Raw genomic sequence first — 20,803 nt, 5'->3', positions numbered from 1 at the left:
AATAACACAATGAATTTGCAGGCCAGACAAACACAATTTAAAACATTTTAAAGGGGCAAATGCGACCCAAACTGGTAATTGTTTTATTTGAAGTCCGCTGATGTACATGGGATGCTGTATTCAGCGTTTTAACATATTAAAACAAAAGAAGAGATAAGTAATATTTGTCCAGCCTTTGCTGCTATGCTTGCAGATGTGCATAATATACTGCGACCCTAATCAAAAAGTATTTAGTAACTAACAAACATTGCTGTAGGTTGTTGTAACATTTAAACGTAAACATGTTTACTTTTGTTTTGCACTGCAGGGATTTTTAATTGTCTTTTTTTCACCTTTATTTAACCAGGTAGGCTAGTTAAGAACAAGTTCTCATTTGCAACTGCGATCTGGCCAAGATAAAGCATAGCAATTCGACACATACAACAGCACAGAGTTACCAATGGAATAAACAAAACATACAGTCAATAATACAGTAGAAAAACAGAAAACAAAAAGTCTATATACAGTGAGTGCAAATGAGGTAAGATAAGGGAGTTAAGGCAATAAATAGGCCATGGTGGTGAAGTAATTACAATACAGCAATTAAACACTGGAATGGTAGATGTGCAGAAGATGAATGTGCAAGTAGAGATACTGGGGTGCAAAGGAGCAAGATAAATAAATAAATACTGTATGGGGATGAGGTAGATAGTTGGGCTGTTTCCAGATGGGCTGTGTACAGGTGCAGTGATCTGTGAGCTGCTCTTGCAGCTGGTGCTTAAAGTTAGTGAGGGAGATATTGGTCTCCAGCTTCAGTGATTTTTGCAGTTCGTTGCAGTCATTGGCAGCAGAGAACTGGAAGGAAAGGCGACCAAAGGAGGAATTGGCTTTGGGGGTGACCAGTGAGATATACCTGCTGGAGCGCGTGCTACGAGTGGTTGCTGCTATGGTGACCAATGAGCTGAGATAAGTCGGGGCTTTACCTAGCAGAAACTTGTAGATAACCTGTAGCCAGTGGGTTTGGCGACGAGTATGAAGCGAGGGCCAACCAACGAGAGCGTACAGGTCGCAGTGGTGGGTAGTATATGAGGCGTTGGTGACAGAACGGATGGCACTGTGATAGACTGCATCCAATTTGTTGAGTAGAGTGTTGGAGGCTATTTTGTAGATGACGCCGAAGTCGAGGATCGGTAGGATGGTCAGTTTTACGAGGGCATGTTTGGCAGCATGAGGGAAGGATGCTTTGTTGCGATATAGGAAGTGGAGATGCTTAATGTGAGTCTGGATGGAAAGTTTACAGTCTAGCCAAACACCTAGGTATTTGTAGTTGTCCACATATTCTAAGTCAGAGCCGTCCGGAGTAGTGATGCTGGATGGGCGGGCGGGTGCAGGCAGCGATCGGTTGAAACGCATGCATTTAGTTTAACTTGCATTTAAGAGCAGTTGGAGGCCACGAAAGGAGAGTTGTATGGCATTGAAGCTCGTCTCTGGAGGTTAGTTAACACAGTGTCCAAAGAGGGGCCAGAAGTATACAGAATGGTGTCGTCTGCGTAGAGGTGTATCAAATAATCACCAGCAGCAAGAGCGGTATCATTGATGTATACAGAGAAGAGTCGGCCCGAGAATTGAACCCTATGGCACCCCCATAGAAACTGCCAGAGATCCGGACACAGGCCCAATCTTTGGGAATCTCAGACGATACGAAAGAGAGGTTGAACAGGCTAGTAATAGGGGTTGCAACAATTTCTGCAGATAATTTTAGAAAGAAAGGGTCCAGATTGTCTAGCCCGGCTGATTTGTAGGGATCACCGGTGCCGTTGAATTCAGCATTGCTGTATGGTGCACTCAAAATATATTGTAGTTGAGTAGCCAGCCGAGGCTACTGCTCAAATGTCTTGTAGTTGAGTAGCCAGCCAAGGCTACTGCTCAAATGTCTTGTAGTTGAGTAGCCAGCCGAGGCTACTGCTCAAATGTCTTGTAGTTGAGTAGCCAGCCTAGGCTACTGCTCAAATGTCTTGTAGTTGAGTAGCCAGCCTAGGCTACTGCTCAAATGTCTTGTAGTTGAGTAGCCAGCCGAGGCTACTGCTCAAATGTCTTGTAGTTGAGTAGCCAGCCGAGGCTACTGCTCAAATGTCTTGTAGTTGAGTAGCCAGCCAAGGCTACTGCTCAAATGTCTTGTAGTTGAGTAGCCAGCCTAGGCTACTGCTCAAATGTCTTGTAGTTGAGTAGCCAGCCGAGGCTACTGCTCAAATGTCTTGTAGTTGAGTAGCCAGCCAAGGCTACTGCTCAAATGTCTTGTAGTTGAGTAGCCAGCCTAGGCTACTGCTCAAATGTCTTGTAGTTGAGTAGCCAGCCGAGGCTACTGCTCAAATGTCTTGTAGTTGAGTAGCCAGCCGAGGCTACTGCTCAAATGTCTTGTAGTTGAGTAGCCAGCCGAGGCTACTGCTCAAATGTTGCTGTAATTGGCCTACACGTTTCTGCTTTGCATGGTGTTTTGTTGCAGATTTAGTCATTTGGTTATTCGTTGTCAAGCTTTAAAAACTGATGCCAGACTGCAACATTATAGTAGCCTTTCACTCGAACACACAAAAGCGGCGCAATTGAAGTTGAATTCAATGCATTTTTTGTCAAATATAACATTTTTAACTTCTTATAAAGTTTGTTTTGAAGCGTAAACTGGGAATTTGTTATTTTTTACTGATATTATGATTCTGTTTGTTTCATATATGCAAAGTAGATAAAACGCTGTCAGTTCCACTTTAATACCTTGAAAAATAATGTGCTTATTGATAGGCTACTTGCAAGTTGGTTCAACCACCGTTATTTTCTCCTGCTAATAGCTTTTAATTTGCAACAGCACAGGTTTTTATGAACCTTGCTGTTTTCATCTCAGACCTTGGCAACAATGTTTAAAAATCTGAATTTGATCTTCCTCCTGCCATAGAACTCTAACGGTGTCGGACGTCGTTTTTATGACCAGGCGAAATCATGCAGCAGCATTATTAATATGGACATAAATGTCAAACAAATTAAAAGGGAATGTTAGCTGTCATTTGAGCTTGATGTGACTGGGTTAGCTTTTGTTTGCTGTTGATTTCTAAAATATCCATTACACTCTAGGGTACACTCTTGGAAAAAAGGGTTCCGAAGGGTGCTTTGGCTGTCCCTATAGGAGAACCCTTTTTGGTTCCAGGTAGAACCATTTTTTTTGTTTCCATGTGGATCCCTCTGTAAAAATGATTCTACATGCAACCCAAAAGGGTTGTACCTGCAACCAGAAAGGGTTCTTCAAAGGGTTCTCCTATTGGGACAGCCGAAAACCCTTTAAGGTTCTAGATAGAACCTTTTTTTCCTAAGAGTGTAGGGATAGAACACTCAACGTTCTTTGGCTTCACTGGGTATGTATACAGTATATACTGTTGTAAAACCTGTTTTAGTAAAGGGTTCTTTAATCTCACCAAAAGAACCAAAAGGTTCTATATAGAACCCCAAATAATATTTTTTTCTAAGAGTGTATGGTGTTGCTTTTTCATTTCCACTTAAAGTGGAGGTTGGATCGGAGTCACAATTAAAGCTAAACGTGTTTCCTGTGGTTATTATGCTGTCCGACTAGCTTTAAATGTTGAAGATCAGAACATTTGTTGTACTTTAGAGCTGTTGTCCAGAAGGCTATTCTTTAGGGTTATACTTGACCCATGAGATATATCCCAACGGGCACAGACGTCAATTCAATGTACAGTTGAAGTCGGAAGTTTACATACACTTAGGTTGGAGTCATTAAAACTTGTTTTTCAACCACTCCACAAATTTCTTGTTAACAAACTATAGTTTTGTCAAGGTTAGGGCATCTACTTTGTGCATGACAAGTAATTTTTCCAACAGTTGTTTACAGACAGATTAACATTATTGTTATTTTATTATAGACAATTTTTTACTTTAGTTTATTTAGTAAATATTTCTTAACTGCATTGTTGGTTAACGTCTAAGTAAGCATTTCACTGTAAGGTCTACACCTGTTGTCTTCGGGGCATGTGACAAATCAAATTGTATTTTATTTGATGTTCCACATTGGTTCAACGTAATTTCATTGAAATGATGTGGAAACAACATTGATTCAACAAGTACAGTATGTGCCCAGGTGGCTGTTTATGGTGTGCTACGGTGAGATGCTATGCAAAGGTTCTCTGTTGATGTTCTTCTCCAGGACATTGCTACCATGCAGCTGTGTGCCAACAAGCTGGACAAGAAAGACTTTTTTGGGAAGTCTGACCCCTTCCTGGTCTTCTACAGAAGTAACGAGGATGGAACGTGAGTGTAGCTTCCGAGGAAATGTCCTAGTTTCCTAGTAATGTCTAGTTTCATCTACATCTTCATCTTTCCTATGCTTTACCACAGTATGTAATGTAGTCTGTGGGTTCGGTTGTAGCTCTGAGTATCATTTGTCCTCATCTTGGGATTGTCTCTAGTGATTGCTAGTGATATCACCTAAGTACATTGTGAGTTCCTCTCTGTAACGTTCTCTTCAACTCTGTTCCAGGTTCACTATCTGTCATAAGACGGAGGTGGTTAAGAACACACTGAATCCTGTGTGGCAGCCCTTCACCATCCCAGTGAGGGCCCTCTGTAATGGGGACTATGACAGGTTAGAGTGGAGAGGACAGAGGGACAGTATGCTTTGGTTTGCATGACCAATGATAGTCACACCCCCAGCCTGAAGGACAATCTATGACTATGTTGTGTGAAAGGATTGTGGTCATACGCACGTCCATAAAAAACGTGTATGAATATGCTCCCAGTTACCTTTATTGACAGCGTTTCAATACACAAGGACCTTTGTCAGGTCAGGTATGTTGTAGGATATCAATAACGTTGAAACATTGGGACACTTTCTGGGGGAACCAATGGGGGACCTCTACAGTACGAGCAGCAGAATGATGACTTCAACTGTCAGTCACTGGGGGCGATCAGAATAATGCCAGCAGTCGGCCCTAGTTTCCTAGGGGCCAGCACTAGTGTTATTGGGATTGACTCAGAGTATTCACACCACGTTATCATACCATTCACTGTCAACGATGCTGATGGAGTCTCTGTGAGTCAGTGTTGTGTTGACAAGACAGAAGCCTACCTCTCATGAACATCTATCAGAATGTCACCTTTTTCTTTAGAAGGAATAGATCTATGGTGGTTGTGTCAAAGGTCATGTTGAACAAATGAAATACTGTGAGCTCTGAAAGTATTGGGACAGTGACACATTTTGTTGTTGTTTTGGCTCTGTACTCCAGCACTTTGTATTTGAAATGATACAATGACTATGAGGTGAAAGTGCAGACTGTCAGCTTTCATTTTAGGGTATTTCCAATATATATTTTTTTCTGTTTCCCGTCCTAGAACAGTGAAGGTGGATGTGTATGACTGGGACAGAGATGGAAGGTATTTTTTGGTGTGCTTTTTGATTTCCACATGAATATCTAATGCTTTGTGAATGTGTCTCATGCCGTCAGTTATTCTTCCCTACAGCCATGATTTCATTGGTGAGTTCACCACAAGTTACAGAGATTTCTCACGTGGACAAAACCAGTTTAATGTCTATGAGGTGAGCCACATATGTTTGTTCATTTTCAGTAGCATACAGTGCATTCGGAAAGTATTCAGACCCCTTGACTTTTCCCACATTGTGTTACATTAGACTTTTTCTAAAATGGATTAAATAAAACAATTTCCTCATCAATCGACACACAATACCCCATAATGACAAATCGAAAACAGGTTTTTTGAATGTTTGGCAAATGTATTAACTTTAAAACAGAAATACCTTATTTACATAAGTATTCAGACCCTTTGCTATGAGACTCGAAATTGTGCTCGGGTGCATCATGTTTCCATTGATCATCCTTGATGTTTCTACAACTTGATTGGAGTCCACCTATGGTAAATTCAATTGATTTGGAAAGGCACACTCCTGTGTATATAAGGTCAGACAGTTGACAGTGCATGTCAGAGCAAAATCCAAGGCATGAGGTCGAAGGAATTGTCTGTAGAGCTCCGAGACAGGATTGTGTCGAGGCACAGATCTGGCGAAGGGTACCAAAAAATGTCTGCAGCATTGACGGTCGCCAGGAACACTGACCTCCATCATTCTTAAATGGAAGAAGTTTGGAACCACCAAGACTCTTCCTAGAGCTGTCTGCCCAGCCAAACTGAGCAATTGGGGGAGAAGGGCCTTGGTCAGGGAGGTGACCAAGAATCCGATGGTCACTTTAACGGAGCTCCAGAGTTCCTCAGTGGAGATGGTTGTCCTTCTGGAAGGTTCTCCCATCTCTGCAGCACTCCACCAATCAGGCCTTTATGGTAGAGCGGCCAGACAGAAACCACTCCTCAGTAAAAGGCACATGATAGCCCGCATGGAGTTTGCCAAAGGGCACCTAAAGACTCTGACCATGAGAAACAAGATTCTCTGGTCTGATGAAACCATGATTGAACTCTTTGACCTGAAGGCCAAGTGTCACGTCTGGAGGAAACCTGGCACCATGCCTACAGTGAGCATGGTGGTGGCAGCATCATGTGTGGGAATGTTTTTTTAGCAGCAGGGACTGGGAGACTAGTCAGGATCAAGGGAAAGATAAACGGAGCAAAATAGAATGAGATCATTGATGAAAACCTGTTCCAGAGCGCTCAGGACCTCAGACTGGGGCGAAGGTTCACCATCCAACAGGACAGCAACTCCAAGCAAACAGCCAAGACAACGCAGGAGTGGCTTCTGGACAAGTCTCTGAATGTCCTTAACTGGCCCAGCCAGAGCCTGGACTTGAACCCGAACATCTCTGGAGAGACCTGAAAAGCTCTGTCATCCAAACTGACAGAACTTTGGATGTTCAACCGAGAAGAATGGGAGAAACTCCCCAAATACAGGTGGCCCAAGCTTGTAGCGTCATACCCAAGAAGACCTTTGGCTGTAATCGCTGCCAAAGGTGCGTCAATAAAGTACTGAGTAAAGGGTCTGAATACATATTGACATGTTATATTTTATTGGATTATTTAAAAAGAAATTTGCAAAAATTCATAACCTGTTTTTGCTTTGTCATTATGAGGTATTTTGTGTAGATTGAGGGACAAATACTTTTTAATACATTTTAGAATAAGGCTGTAACGTAAAAAAAAAAGTGGAAAAAGTCGAGGGGTTTGATTACTTTTCTAATGCGCTGTATACCAGTATTTGCATATGTGGTTACTATTGTCATGAATATCCTTTCAGTTTTGTTTGTTATGTTGTACCTTGAATAGATGTGTACATCCATGTACACATTATGAAAAATATCTACCACAAGCATTTTAAGTTCATATTGCTTTTGAAATAACTACTTACTGTGTTTTCTTATCCATGCTTTTATTTTTCATAAACCAGGTTCTAAATCCGAAAAAGAAGGGCAAGAAAAAGAAATACATTAACTCTGGCACGGTAAGTACTTATCTGGTACGGTAAGTACTTATCTGGTACGGTAAGTACTTATCTGGCACGGTAAGTACTTATCTGGTACGGTAAGTACTTATCTGGCACGGTAAGTACTTATCTGGCACGGTAAGTACTTATCTGGGACGGTAAGTACTCATCTGGCACGGTAAGTACTTATCTGGTACGGTAAGTACTTATCTCATCTGGTACGGTAAGTACTTATCTGGCACGGTAAGTACTTATCTGGCACGGTAAGTACTTATCTGGTACGGTAAGTACTTATCTGGCACGGTAAGTACTTATCTGGCACGGTAAGTACTTATCTGGGACGGTAAGTACTCATCTGGCACGGTAAGTACTTATCTGGCACGGTAAGTACTTATCTTATACTTATCTGGCACGGTAAGTACTTATCTGGCACGGTAAGTACCTATCTGGCACGGTAAGTACTTATCTGGCACGGTAAGTACTTATCTGGCACGGTAAGTACTTATCTGGCACGGTAAGTACCTATCTGGCACGGTAAGTACTTATCTGGCACGGTAAGTACTTATCTGGCACGGTAAGTACTTATCTGGCACGGTAAGTACTTATCTGGCACGGTAAGTACTTATCTGGCACGGTAAGTACCTTCTGCTTATCTGCCTGTCAGCTTCAACATTGTAATGATTTATATGGGTCACTATTGTCATCATACTATCCCCCCCCCCTGCCCCCATCACTACTATCATCAGGTAACACTGCTGTCCTTCAAAGTGGAGTCGGAATATACGTTTGTGGATTTCATCCGAGGCGGGTGAGTGGAATGTTAATTAGCCCAATTAAGCCTATGCCTGTGTGGATAAACAGCTTGGGAACCCCCGTGATTACAGGCCTTGGACTTACATTGCTTCATCTAACCAGTTAGTCAATTAGGGTCATGGCAAGAGTAATATAACAACTACTCAATAAACTATTGATCAACGTCCTGGTTGAAGAGGTTTGGTCCTCAGAGGGCAGTATTCTAATTTGGATCAAGTTTATCTTTTTAATGATTTTCAACCCCTTCTTTCCCAACAGGACACAACTCAACTTCACAGTAGCCATCGACTTCACTGCTTCTAATGGTAAGTGGAGCTCAGGGCGGTCATTGGCCATCTAAAACATTTAAACACACAGTAGATGAATTTCAAATGCAAATGCATACTAATTACACTACATGACCAAAGGAATGGACAACTGCTTGTCGAACATCTCATCCCAAAATCATGGGCATTAATATGGAGTTGGTCCGCCCTTTGCTGCTATAACAGCCTCCACTCTTCTGTGAAGGCTTTCCACTAGATGTTGGAACATTTCTGCATGGACTTGCTTCCATTCAGCCACAAGAGCATTAGTGAGGTTGGGCACTGATGTTGGACGATTAGGGCTGGCTTGCAGTCGGCATTCATATTCATCCCAAAGGTGTTTGATGGAATTGAGGTCAGGGCTCTGTGTAGGCAAGTCAAGTTCTTCCACACCAATCTCAACAAACCATTTTTGTATGGACGTCGCTTTGTGCACGGGGCATTGTCATGCTGAAACAGGAAAGGGCCTTCCCAACACTGTTGCCACAAAGTTGGAAGCACATATTCATCTGGAATGTCAGTGTATGCTGTAGCGTTAAGATTTCCCTTCACTGGAACTAAGGGGCCTGAACCATGAAAAACAGCCCCAGACCATTATTTCTTCTCCACCAAACTTTACACTATGCATTGGGGCAGGTATTGTCGTTGGCACTGCCAGATGGTAAAGAGTGATTCATCACTCCAGAGAATGCATTTCCACTGCTACAATGTCCAATGGCGGCAAGCTTTACACCACTCCAGCCGATGCTTGGCATTGCGCATGGTGATCTTAGGCTTGTGTACGGCTGCTCTGACATGGAAACCCAATTTTATGAAGCTCCCGACGAACAGTTCTTATGCTGACGTAGCTTCCAGAGGCAGTTTGGAACTCGGTAGTGAGCGTTGCAACTGAGGACAGACGATTTTTACACGCCACGCACTTCAGGCGGTCCCGTTCTGTGAGCTTGAAGTGGCCTACCACTTTGCGGTTGAGCCGTTGTTGCTCCAATATGTTTCCACTTCACAATAACGGCACTTACAGTTGACCGGGGCAGTTCTATCAGGGCAGAAATTTGACGAGCTGACTTGTTGGGAAGTTGGCATCCTATGATGGTGCCATGTTGAAAGTCACTGAGCTCTTCAGTAAGGCCATTCTAATACCAATGTTTGTCAATGGAGATTGCATGGCTGTTTGCTCGAATGTATATACCTGTCAGTAACGGGTGTGGCTGAAATAGCAGGATCCACTAACTTTAAGTGGTCTCCACATAAGTTTGTGTATACAGTATATTTAGGTAATTTATGCACATATTAAATACCAGGGGTATACTGTAGGTCACTACATGCATCAGCAGGGATTAGACATGGATCTAGCTTCATTTCAGTTGTAGCTATGTGTGTGTCTGTTTTAACTAGCCACTGTGGCTTTGTACTGCTTGCTCTTTGGGGTTTTAAGCTGGGTATCTGTAAAGCACTATGAAAATTGCTGGTGGTAAAAATGGCTTTATAAAATAATTTTGATTCGTTGAATTTGTGCTGTGTGACAGGTGACCCGTCTCAGCCCACCTCCCTCCACTACATGAACCCGTACCAGATGAATGCATACGCCATGGCCCTGAAGGCTGTAGGGGACATCATCCAGGACTATGACAGTGACAAGCTCTTTCCTGCCTACGGCTTCGGAGCCAAGCTACCTCCCGATGGAAAGATATCCCACGCATTCCCTCTGGTTAGACACACACACACTGCTATGATTAGACACACTGTCAGTCCCAAACCCAGAAGGACGTACACATCATGTATCAGATTAGAGTAAAACACCTCTTGTATCATGAATCAGATTACCGGTAGAGTAAAACACCTCTAGTATCATATATCAGATTCGAGTAAAACACCTCTAGTATCATGTATCAGATTAGAGTAAAACACCTCTAGTATCATGTATCAGATTCTAGTAAAACACCTCTAGTATCATGCATCAGATTCTAGTAAAACACTTCAGAGAGCAGGCCTCTCTAATCGACCTGGCCCGGGTATCCTGGAAGGATATTGACCTCATTCCGTCAGTAGAAGATGCCTGGTTAATCTTTAAAAGTGCTTTCCTCACAATCTTAAATAAGAATGCCCCATTCAAAAAATGTAGAACCAGGAACAGATATAGCCCGTGGTTCACTCCAGACCTGACTGCCCTTGGCCAGCACAAAAACATCCTGCAACTTTTCAGGGAAGTTAGGAACCAGCATACACAGGCAGTTAGGAAAGCAAAGGCTAGCTTTTTCAAACAGAAATTTGCATCCTGCAGCACAAACTCCCAAAGGTTCTGGGACTGTAAAGTCCATGGAGAATAAGAGCACCTCCTCCCAGCTGCCCATGGCACTGAGGCTAGGAAACACTGTCCCCACCAATAAATCCACAATAATTGAGAATTTCAATAAGCATTTTTCTATGGCTGGCCATGCTTTCCACCTGGCCACCCTCACCCTTGTTCAACAGCCCTGCACACTCCACAGCAACATGCCCAAGCCTCCCCCATTTCTCCTTCACCCAAATCCAGATAGCTGATGTTCTGAAAGAGCTGCAACATCTGGACCCCTAAAAATCAGCAGGGCTAGACAATCTGGACACTCTCTTTTCTAAAAAATTATCAGCCGAAATTGTTGAAACCCCTATTTACTAGCCTGTTCAACCTCTCTTCCGCATCGTCTGAGATCCCCAAAGATTCGGAAGCTGCCACGGTCATCCCCCTCTTCAAAGGGGGAGACACTCTAGACCCAAACTGCTACAGACCTATAATCTATCCTACCCTGCCTTTCTAAGGTCTTCGAAAGCCAAGTTAACAAACAGATCACCGACCATTTCGAATCCCACAGTACCTTCTCCTCTATGCAATCTAGTTTCCGAGCAGGTCATAGGTGTACCTCATCCACGCTCAAGGTTCTAAATGATACCATTACCGCCATCGGTAAGAGACAATACTGTGCAGCCGTATTCATTGCCCTGGCCATGGCTTTTGACTCTGTCAATCACCACATTCTTATCAGCAGACTAAACAGCCTTGGTTTCTCAAATGACTGCCTCGCCTGGTTTACCAACTACTTCTCTGATAGAGTTCAGTGTCTCAAATCGGAGGGCCGTTGTCCGGATCTCTGGCAGCCTCTATGGGGGTGCCACAGGGTTCAATTCTCGGGCCGACTCTCTTCTCTGTATACATCAATGATGTCGATCTTGCTGCTGGTGATTCTCTGATCCACCTCTACGCAGGTGACACCATTCTGTATACTTCTGGCCCCTCTTTGGACACTGAGTTAACTAACCTCCAGACGAGCTTCAATGCCATACAACTATCCTTCCGTGGCCTCCAACTGCTCTTAAATGCAAGAAAAACCAGCTCCGTCGCGGACCACAATGTCTTGCTCCCAGACAAACTAAACCACACTCAATGTCAACAAAACAAAGGAGATGATCGTGGACTTCAGGAAACAGCAGAGGGAGCAGCCCCATATCCACATCGACGGGACAGTAGTGGAGAAGGTGGAACGTTTTAAGTTCCTCGGCGTACACATCACAGACAAACTGAAATGGTCCATCCACACAGACATTATGTTGAAGAAGACGCAGCAGCGCCTCTTCAACCTCAGGAGGCTGAAGAAATTTGGCTTGTCACCAAAAACACTCACAAACTTTGACAGATGCACAATCGAGAGCATCCTGTCGGGCTGTATCACCGCCTGGTACGGCAACTGCTCCGCCCACAACCGTAAGGCTCTCCAGAGGGTAGTGAGGTCTGCACAACGCATCACCGGGGGCAAACTACCTGCCCTCCGGGACACCTACACCACCCGATGTCACAGGAAGGCCAAAAAGATCATCAAGGACAACAACCACCCGAGCCACTGCCTGTTCACCCCGCTATCATCCAGAAGGCGAGGTCAGTACAGGTGCATCAAAGCGAGGACCGAGAGACAAAAGCTGTTTTTCAATCTCAAGGCCATCAGACTGTTAAACAGCCATCACTAACATTGAGTGGCTGCTGCCAACACACTGACTCTTCTCTAGCCACTTTAATAATAAAAAAATGTATGTAATAAATGTATCACTAGCCACTTTAAACAATGCCACTTTATATAATGTTTACATACCCTACATTACCCATCTCATATGTATATACTGTACTCTATACCATCTCCTGCATCTTGCCTATGCTGTTCGGCCATCACTCATTCATATATTTTTATGTGCATATTCTTATTTATTCATTTTCACTTGTCTGTATAAGGTAGTTGTTGTGAAATTGTTGGGTTAGATTACTTGTTAGATATTACTGCATGGTCGGCACTAGAAGCACAAGCATTTCACTACACTCGCATTAACATCTGCTAACCATGTGTATGTGACAAATAAGATTTTATTTGATATCAGATGAGAGTAAAACACCTCCAGTATCATGTATCAGATTAGAGTAAAAAACCTCTAGTATCATGTATCAGATTAGAGTAAAACACCTCTGGTATCCTGTATCAGATTAGAGTAAAACACCTCTAGTATCATATATCAGATCCTCATACTGTACTTCTCCTATTAGCACCTTCAATACACCTATAGTAGTAGGTAGGTGTTTGTGTTTTAGTGTTTAGGTGTGTGTGTGTGTGTGTGTGTGTGTGTGTGTGTGTGTGTGTGTGTGTGTGTGTGTGTGTGTGTGTGTGTGTGTGTGTGTGTGTGTGTGTGTGTGTGTGTGTGTGTGCGTGCGTGCGTGTGTGTGTGTGTGTGTGTGTGGAGGGAGTGGGGGTGAGTCGGTGTGTGTGTGTTAATGTGTGTAGTTGTTAGTGTGTGTATGTGTGAGTGTGTGCTATAATCTGTGTTTCATGTGTGGGAGAGGCAGGAAAAGGAGGCAGGGAAGGAAAGTGGGAGGAAATGCCAGAGAGAACACTGTCTCAGGGCCATATTCAATCAAATTGGCTACTCGGTTTCAGGATAAGAGTGGCGTTTTAAAGGGATGGGGCTGATTGTGCTGCCAATCATGCCCTTGTTTGGCCTAAGAGCCTCAGCTGGGTTCAATCACGGGCTGGGAAGGTGCTGGAATGTGTCTGACAGGGTGCAGAGAGGTTTTAGGCCATTGCAGCATACAGTGAAGTATATCGAGAGAAAAAAGAATGATGAAAAAACAAATAGAGTGAGAGACTGGCAGACAAATAAAAGTTACTCTTCCACTCTTTTCCATCTTCCACTCGTGTACATTTCCATTGTTTGGCTTTAAATACTTTCTCTCCACTTAAACGTTTACGTAAAATAAATTATTTCTCAGATAATTCAGATTCAGAAGAAAAGGACATTGTGACAATGTACACTGAACAAAAATCTAAACGCCACATGTAAAGTGCTGGTCCCATGTTTCATGAGCCTGAAATAAAAGATCCCATAAATGTTCCATACGTACAAAAAGCTTATTTCTCTCAAAATTTGTGCACAAATTTGTTTACATCCCTATTAGTGAGCATTTCTCCTTTGCCAAGATAATCCATCCAACTGACAGGTGTGGAATATCAAGAACCTGATTAAACAGCATGATCATTACACAGGTGCACCTTGTGCTGGGGGACAATAAACGGCCACTCTAAAGTGCGTCACACAACACAAAGCCACAGATGTCTCTTGCTTTGAGGCAGTGTGCAATTGGCATGCTGACTGCAGGAATGTCCACCAGAGCTGTTGCCATAGAATTGAATGTTAATTTCTCTGTCATAAATTGCCTCCAATTTCATTTTATTTTATTTATAAAAATAAAAAAAATGTTTACCTCTTTTTCTCCCCAATTCCGTGGTATCCAATTGGTAGTTACAGTGTTGTCTCATTGCTACAGCTACTGTACGGACTCGCGAGAGGCAAAGGTCGAGAGCCATGCGTCCTCCGAAACACAACCCAACCAAGCTGTACTGCTTCTTGACACAATGCCCCCTTAACCCGGAAGCCAGCTGCAACAATATGTCGGAGGAAACACCGTACACCTGGTTAGCGTGCACTGTGTTAGCACATGTCACTGTGTTAACACATGTTAGCGTGCACTGTGCCCGGCCCACCACAGGAGTGTGCGATGGGACAAGGACATCCCTACCGGCCAAACCCCGATGATGCTGGGCCAATTGTGCGCCGCCCCATGGGTCCCCCGGACACGGTCGACTGCGACAGAACCTGGACTCAAACCAGAATCACTAGTGGCACAACTAGCACAGCGATGCAGTGCCTTAGACCACTGTGCCACTTGGGAGGCCCCCTCCAATGTCATTTTAGAGAATTTGGCAGTACTTCCAACCGGTGAGCGGTTTGCTGATGTTAACATTGTGAACAGATTGCCCCATGGTGGCGGTGGGGTTATGGTATAGGTAGGCATAAGCTATGGACAACAAACACAATCGCATCTTATCGATGGCAATTTGAATGCACAAAAATACCATGATGAGATCCTGAGGCCCATTATGAGGGTATATGTTACCATGTGGCGTTTATTTTTGTTCAGTGTACATTGTCACAATGTCTTTTTCTTCTGAAACTGAATTATCTGAGAAATAATTTATTTTAGGTAAACGTTTAAGATTAGGCCCTAATGCATTTATTTTAATTGACTGATTTCCCAATATGAAGATTAACCCAGTAAAATCTTTGAAATTATTGTATGTTGCGTTTATATTTTTGTTTGGTGTATATACTGTAAGTGAACGTCTCAAGGGTCACCCCTGAAGGTGTATGTCTGTAGGATCAGATATCTTCACCACCAGCAGTAAGCGTGCCCAGACATTGTCTCAATGCAGCTGTGAGAGCGCTCAGCTCGCTGAGAGAGGACCTGAGTGAGGACAGGGTGTGGCGCAGGGACCAAACATCATCGCCTCGGTGACAGCTGGCCACACGCGCTCAGCAGCCGGCTCATCTCCCAACCTTGCGGGGGACTCCCAGCATCCTCTCACTTCCTCCTGAGGAGCCTCTCCAATCACAGGCTCTGTTCCGCTGGCTGCTGTTGTCAAGCCAACAGCTTTCTGTCTCTCTCTGACCTGCAGAATTACTTCCCAAACAACAACAACAACAACAACAAGCACAGGAGCTCCGTGAACAGGGCTGGTCGCTCTCCAGTGGCTAGTGGAATATTAACGTCCCATATTAATTATAAATAGAACCTTATTTATTATTTAAATTTTTTTTGTGGCAGGCACTTGACTTTTTATTGTTATTACCACAATGCACATTTAGATCTTACTTATCCTGAGCCTTGTCTTTGAAAGAAGTGGATGTGTAAAAAGTGGGTTGATGGTTGAGGTTTGGATTAACGGTGAAACAATTTACCATGGCGTTATTGATAACTGAATGTCTTGAAGTACGTAAAGGCTGACATGGTGACGTGCATCTCTTCCTGTTCCTTGCAGAGTGGCGACAATGAAAACCCAAACTGTGTGGGGATAGAGGGAGTATTGGAGGCGTACTTCCAGAGCCTCAGGACGGTCCAACTCTACGGACCCACCAACTTCTCTCCAGTCATCAACCAGGTGGCACGGTAAGGAGATTACAATGGGCTAGACCTCTGGTGATCTCTGACCCACTATATATGTTCATTATGATCTCAGGAGACAATACAGAACACTGCTGCCTAATGGTTCGCATAGCAGCACATTCATACATACTAGGGTAGAAACAAACATCCCCTGGAGTTGCAAGGCTAAACTATGTACTTGAAGCTGTGTTCTCTGCCAGACTTTTTCACCCCTAGGCAACAATGCTCTCCCTTTCTGACTAGCAGACTGATGTTTTCCCCTCTCTTGCAAGACTGCTGCTCTCCCTCTAGCAGACTGCTGCTCTCACTCTCCCTCTAGCAGACTGCTGCTCTCCCTCTAGCAGACTGCTGCTCTCCCTCTAGCAGACTGCTGCTCTCCCTCTAGCAGACTGCTGCTCTCCCTCTCCCTCTAGCAGACTGATGCTCTCCCTCTAGCAGACTGCTGTTCTCACTCTAGCAGACTGCTGCTCTCCCTCTCCTTCTAGCAGACTGCTGCTCTCACTCTCCCTCTAGCAGACTGCTGCTCTCCCTCTAGCAGACTGCTGCTCTCCCTCTAGTAGACTGCTGTTCTCCCTCTAGCAGACTGCTGCTCTCCCTCTCCCTCTAGAGAGGAGTCTAGCAGTCTAGCAGACTGCTGCAGCAAAAGTACAATGTGGAGGTGTCTGGAGAAATGTTTCAAGAATGTGTATTTCAGACTAGTTATGTTATTCTGTAGCTTCTGCTCAGAGTAGTCTTCATGTGTGCTGAGAGCATTTGATTCCTCAAGTGTCATTAAGAAGTTTCTGGTAGTTCTGAAACAGGGAGGCAGGGAGTAATTTTATGGGATCTTTTTTTGGGAATAAACAAAACAACTGGTTTAGAAGTTTTTGGTGCTTCTCAAGTCGTGTAAGCAGTCATTTCAAGAGAGCCCTGGTTAAGATTTATTTTTTGAATTGCATTCAGGTTACTGACCATGTGATGGGAAATTGAAGACGACATGGCATTGGAAGGCCATTCTAGCAGATGTGTAAATTTACCAGAATAATTACAATGAACCTTTTAGTCATTTGGCAGACTTACCAGAGTAACTTACAGCTAGTGCATTCATCTTAAAGGGGCAATCAGCAGTTGCTAAATCCATTTTTGAACTTAGAAATGAAGGGTTCTGAACAGTCATTCTGAAAAATATATTTTCCTCGTGGCTAACTACCAGTACATTTGTAAAGACCGGCTGAAAGGGTGGGGAGCTTACATTCATGAGCATGCCTTGACTGACAGCTCTTTGAAACGCCTATGTCAAGCAACTTGGATGCATTGAGCAGTGTTGCAGTCAAATCATCTCAAGCTAATTTGGTGAAACACAAAGCAACTCAAACATTGACATTTGCGTCAGTGATATCATTTTTTTTATACAAGCCGACACTTATTTAAATTAAATTAGATAAGAGAATATCATGTTACCGTTGGTGTATTAAAATGAGAGGTAAGGTGATGTCACCTAGTCCCCTTAATAATGAATCCAAGTGTTTGACATGGGGGAGGTAACCTGACTTGATCAATGTACAGTGGGGAGAACAAGTATTTGATACACTGCCGATTTTGCAGGTTTTCCTACTTACAAAGCATGTAGAAGTCTGTAATTTTTATCATAGGTACACTTCAACTGTGAGAGACGGAATCTAAAACAAGAATCCAGAAAATCACATTGTATGATTTTTAAGTAATTAATTTGCATTTTATTGCATGACATAAGTATTTGATCACCTACCAACCAGTAAGAATTCTGGCTCTCACAGACCTGTTAGTTTTTCTTTAAGAATCCCTCCTGTTCTCCACTCATTACCTGTATTAACTGCACCTGTTTGAACCCGTTACCTGTATAAAAGACACCTGTCCACACAATCAAACAGTCTCCAACCTCTCCACAATGGCCAAAACGAGAAAGCTGTGTAAGGACATCAGGGACATCAGGGATAAAATTCCGTCTCTCACAGTTGAAGTGTACCTATAATAAAAGTTACAGACCTCTACATGCTTTGTAAGTAGGAAAACCTGCAAAATCAGCAGTGTATCAAATACTTGTTCTCCCCACTGTAGAAGCAACAGTCATTTTTCATGCTTTGGTCATCATAATTTGATCTAGGTTTCCTTCATTCAAATATCATCCAATTTCATGAAAAACATGATTTTTCATGCTAATGGCCTTTAATGTTATGTACCCATTGATTCTTGAAGATTATAACTTATAAATGCCTCATGAACTTTATTCAACTGTCGTACCACATCAGAATCCAAAATATTTGCTTGTTTTACTCCAATGTTTGTAAACAAAGTAAATGTAAACAAACAATATATGGTTAGATCTAACTTTTTTTTTTGAACCTAAAACAGAATAATAAAACATACACATGTGTACAAAACAATATAATTCATCACACAATAACAAAATAAACATATTTAAGCAATCACATTCAACTACATAAAGGCCTTTTCATACTAACTAGCTTTCATACTAACTACTTGTCTTTTCATACTAACTGTGGCTCAGTTGGTACAGCATGGCACATGCAATGCCAGGGTTGTGGGTTTGATTCCTACTGGGGACCAGAATAAAAAATGTAAAAAGTATAAAAATGTATGCACTAAGTCGCTCTGTATAGGAGCGTCTGCTAAATTACTAAAATGTAAAAAATGCCTTGACTTTGCTGATAGCTGCTTTATTGAGGGGAGAAAATGTTTACTATGTGGTGGACTCACCTAGCTATCTTAAAGCGTCAATCAGCAGTATAAATAATAACAAGGCATTATCCCCTCACCTGTTTGGTAAACAGCTGATGGATGGGCCTGGAGAAATGTAACCACTGTCAAATTCATAGACATAGCTATGGATGGATGCAAGGACTGACCATCCATGACACAGTATCACTCAGGGGGCTCCTGAGTAGCGCAGCGGTCTAAGGCAATGCATCAGAGTGCGAGAGGTGTCACCACAGTCCCCGGTTCAAATCCAGGCTGTTTCACTTCTGTCCGTGATTGGGAATCCCATAGGGCGGCGCGCAATTGGCCCAGCGTCGTCCAGGTTTGGCTGGGGTAGGCAGTCATTGTAAATAAGAATTTGTTCTTGACTGACTTGCCTAGTTAAATAAAGGTTCAATATGAAAGGCAAGGGGTTTGTTTTTTAATTCTTCTGTGTGCTGTATTAACCAGCCCTGTGTCACAGCCCCTGTGTCTCATCCCTAGACCCTCACAGCACACTGCTACCTGGCTCTTAGATATGTCAGAGCACTGCAAAGCCCTCATTCAGCCAAGGTCTCAGACAAGGATCCATGCTACACTCAGTTAAGTGGAACACCTTAATTCCATGTTTATTAGGGGTGTATTTTGCCTAAACCAGGTGAAGGAAAGTCCAGGGAGGACTTTGTCGATAGCCTACAGACAAACAACTGTGACACACGTCTTGGAGCTTGTCTAACATAATAACAGATTGGACCTGAAATGTATCTAGTCTCTCTGTTGTTCATTTTGTTTCTTGCAGTGCATGTGGCTCTCTTGATGAAAATTGTTTTGGAAAAAAACTACCACGTGACATTTTTCTCTTGTATTCTTTTATATATTAATTTTTTTGAAGGGGGGGTCGATCCTCTCGTTCTGAGATGAGAGGTGACTGCTGGGTAATGACAGAGGGCAAAGGGTCAAGGCTCACTGGAAAACGGTCCTTCGTTTAGTCTCTAGTGAGAGGCTGTAAACATTTGCCATGACATAAATTGACGTTAACACACATACTCTCAATCCCATTTAGGCACACAGTCCTCCCTGAGTTTGAACTCTCCAGTGTGTGCGTGCGTGTTCCCCTCAGGTCTGCGCAGGATGTGACGGATGGCTCCCAGTATTTTGTGTTGTTGATGATCACAGACGGAGTTATCTCTGACATGCTGCAGACCAAGGAGGCTGTAGTCAATGTGAGTACAGTACAGTTCATCTTATCTGTGGACAGTGCATTGTTCTGAGTTGCGGCTGTCTGCAAACCAAGCATAGCCTACTACTGTCTGTCTGTAACTCCTAGTTATTTCTCTCCCTACAGGCAGCTGCTCTCCCCATGTCCATCATCATCATCGGGGTCGGACCTGCAGAGTTTGACGGTGAGCATGGTGCCCCTAGAGTAGAACAGAGGAGCAAACTCTCCTGTCAGCTGTTATTGGACTACTTATAAGGAGCTTTTCTCCTTTGAGGGTTCCTTTAGAAAATCAGTGTTGCAGTGTCAAGTATCCTGGCCCTCTTCAGATCAATGTCTCCTTAACGAAGGGAGGGAGGGGAGTCTCCATTCCAGCCCACCGAGGCATAATCCTAGGCATCATCTGCGCTCGATTTGGCTAAATGTTCCCCTTGGTTAGACAATCGAACGCATTGAAGTCAGCCAAGAATTGCTCGGGTCACACGGTCAGACTGCCTGTTAGCAGCACAGGGAAGCCACTCTTCACCAGTAGCTTTGTGAGAAAATGTGTGTCTATGTGTGCTTGTCTGGTTTATTTGTCCGATCCTGTGTGTATCTGGGAATTGTGTGCGGTTATGAATACTTCATGTCAGGGTTGATCTGTCTCAGTATCAGACTCAATGAGATGTTCTGTAAGACCATTAGAATTACCCTTCTTTTCATTTGACATTTTAGTGTTATCCAGACGCTCTTATCCAGAGCAACTTACAGTAGTGTGTATACATTTTTATATTTGTTCATACTGGTCCTCCATGGGAGTCGAACACACAACCCTGGCGTTATGC

General features: G+C 43.3%; 1 protein-coding gene across 5 annotated transcripts in view; it reads left to right on the top strand.

The window, feature by feature from the left end:
• LOC112235066 (copine-9) overlaps positions 1-20,803 on the top strand; it is a 76,459-nt gene that overhangs the window by 51,069 nt on the left and 4,587 nt on the right. For 4 of the 5 annotated variants that reach the window (XR_006079120.1, XR_006079122.1, XR_006079121.1 and 1 more), the window contains exons 9-19: positions 4,184-4,287; positions 4,517-4,621; positions 5,368-5,409; positions 5,497-5,572; positions 7,382-7,435; positions 8,164-8,225; positions 8,489-8,535; positions 10,062-10,243; positions 15,924-16,051; positions 19,884-19,986; positions 20,109-20,166. Coding sequence is in view for 2 of the 5 variants with exons in the window: in XM_024403458.2 (XP_024259226.1) it covers positions 4,184-4,287; positions 4,517-4,621; positions 5,368-5,409; positions 5,497-5,572; positions 7,382-7,435; positions 8,164-8,225; positions 8,489-8,535; positions 10,062-10,243; positions 15,924-16,051; positions 19,884-19,986; positions 20,109-20,166 (961 nt within the window). In the remaining 3 variants the exon portion in view is untranslated. The other variant, XM_042299702.1, reaches the window with a different exon arrangement.

Source organism: Oncorhynchus tshawytscha, linkage group LG16, assembly GCF_018296145.1.
Source record: "Oncorhynchus tshawytscha isolate Ot180627B linkage group LG16, Otsh_v2.0, whole genome shotgun sequence".
In the NCBI taxonomy this organism is placed as follows: domain Eukaryota; kingdom Metazoa; phylum Chordata; class Actinopteri; order Salmoniformes; family Salmonidae; genus Oncorhynchus; species Oncorhynchus tshawytscha.
Note: the sequence above shows the minus strand (reverse complement) of the source record. Positions and strands in the feature narration are given on the sequence as shown.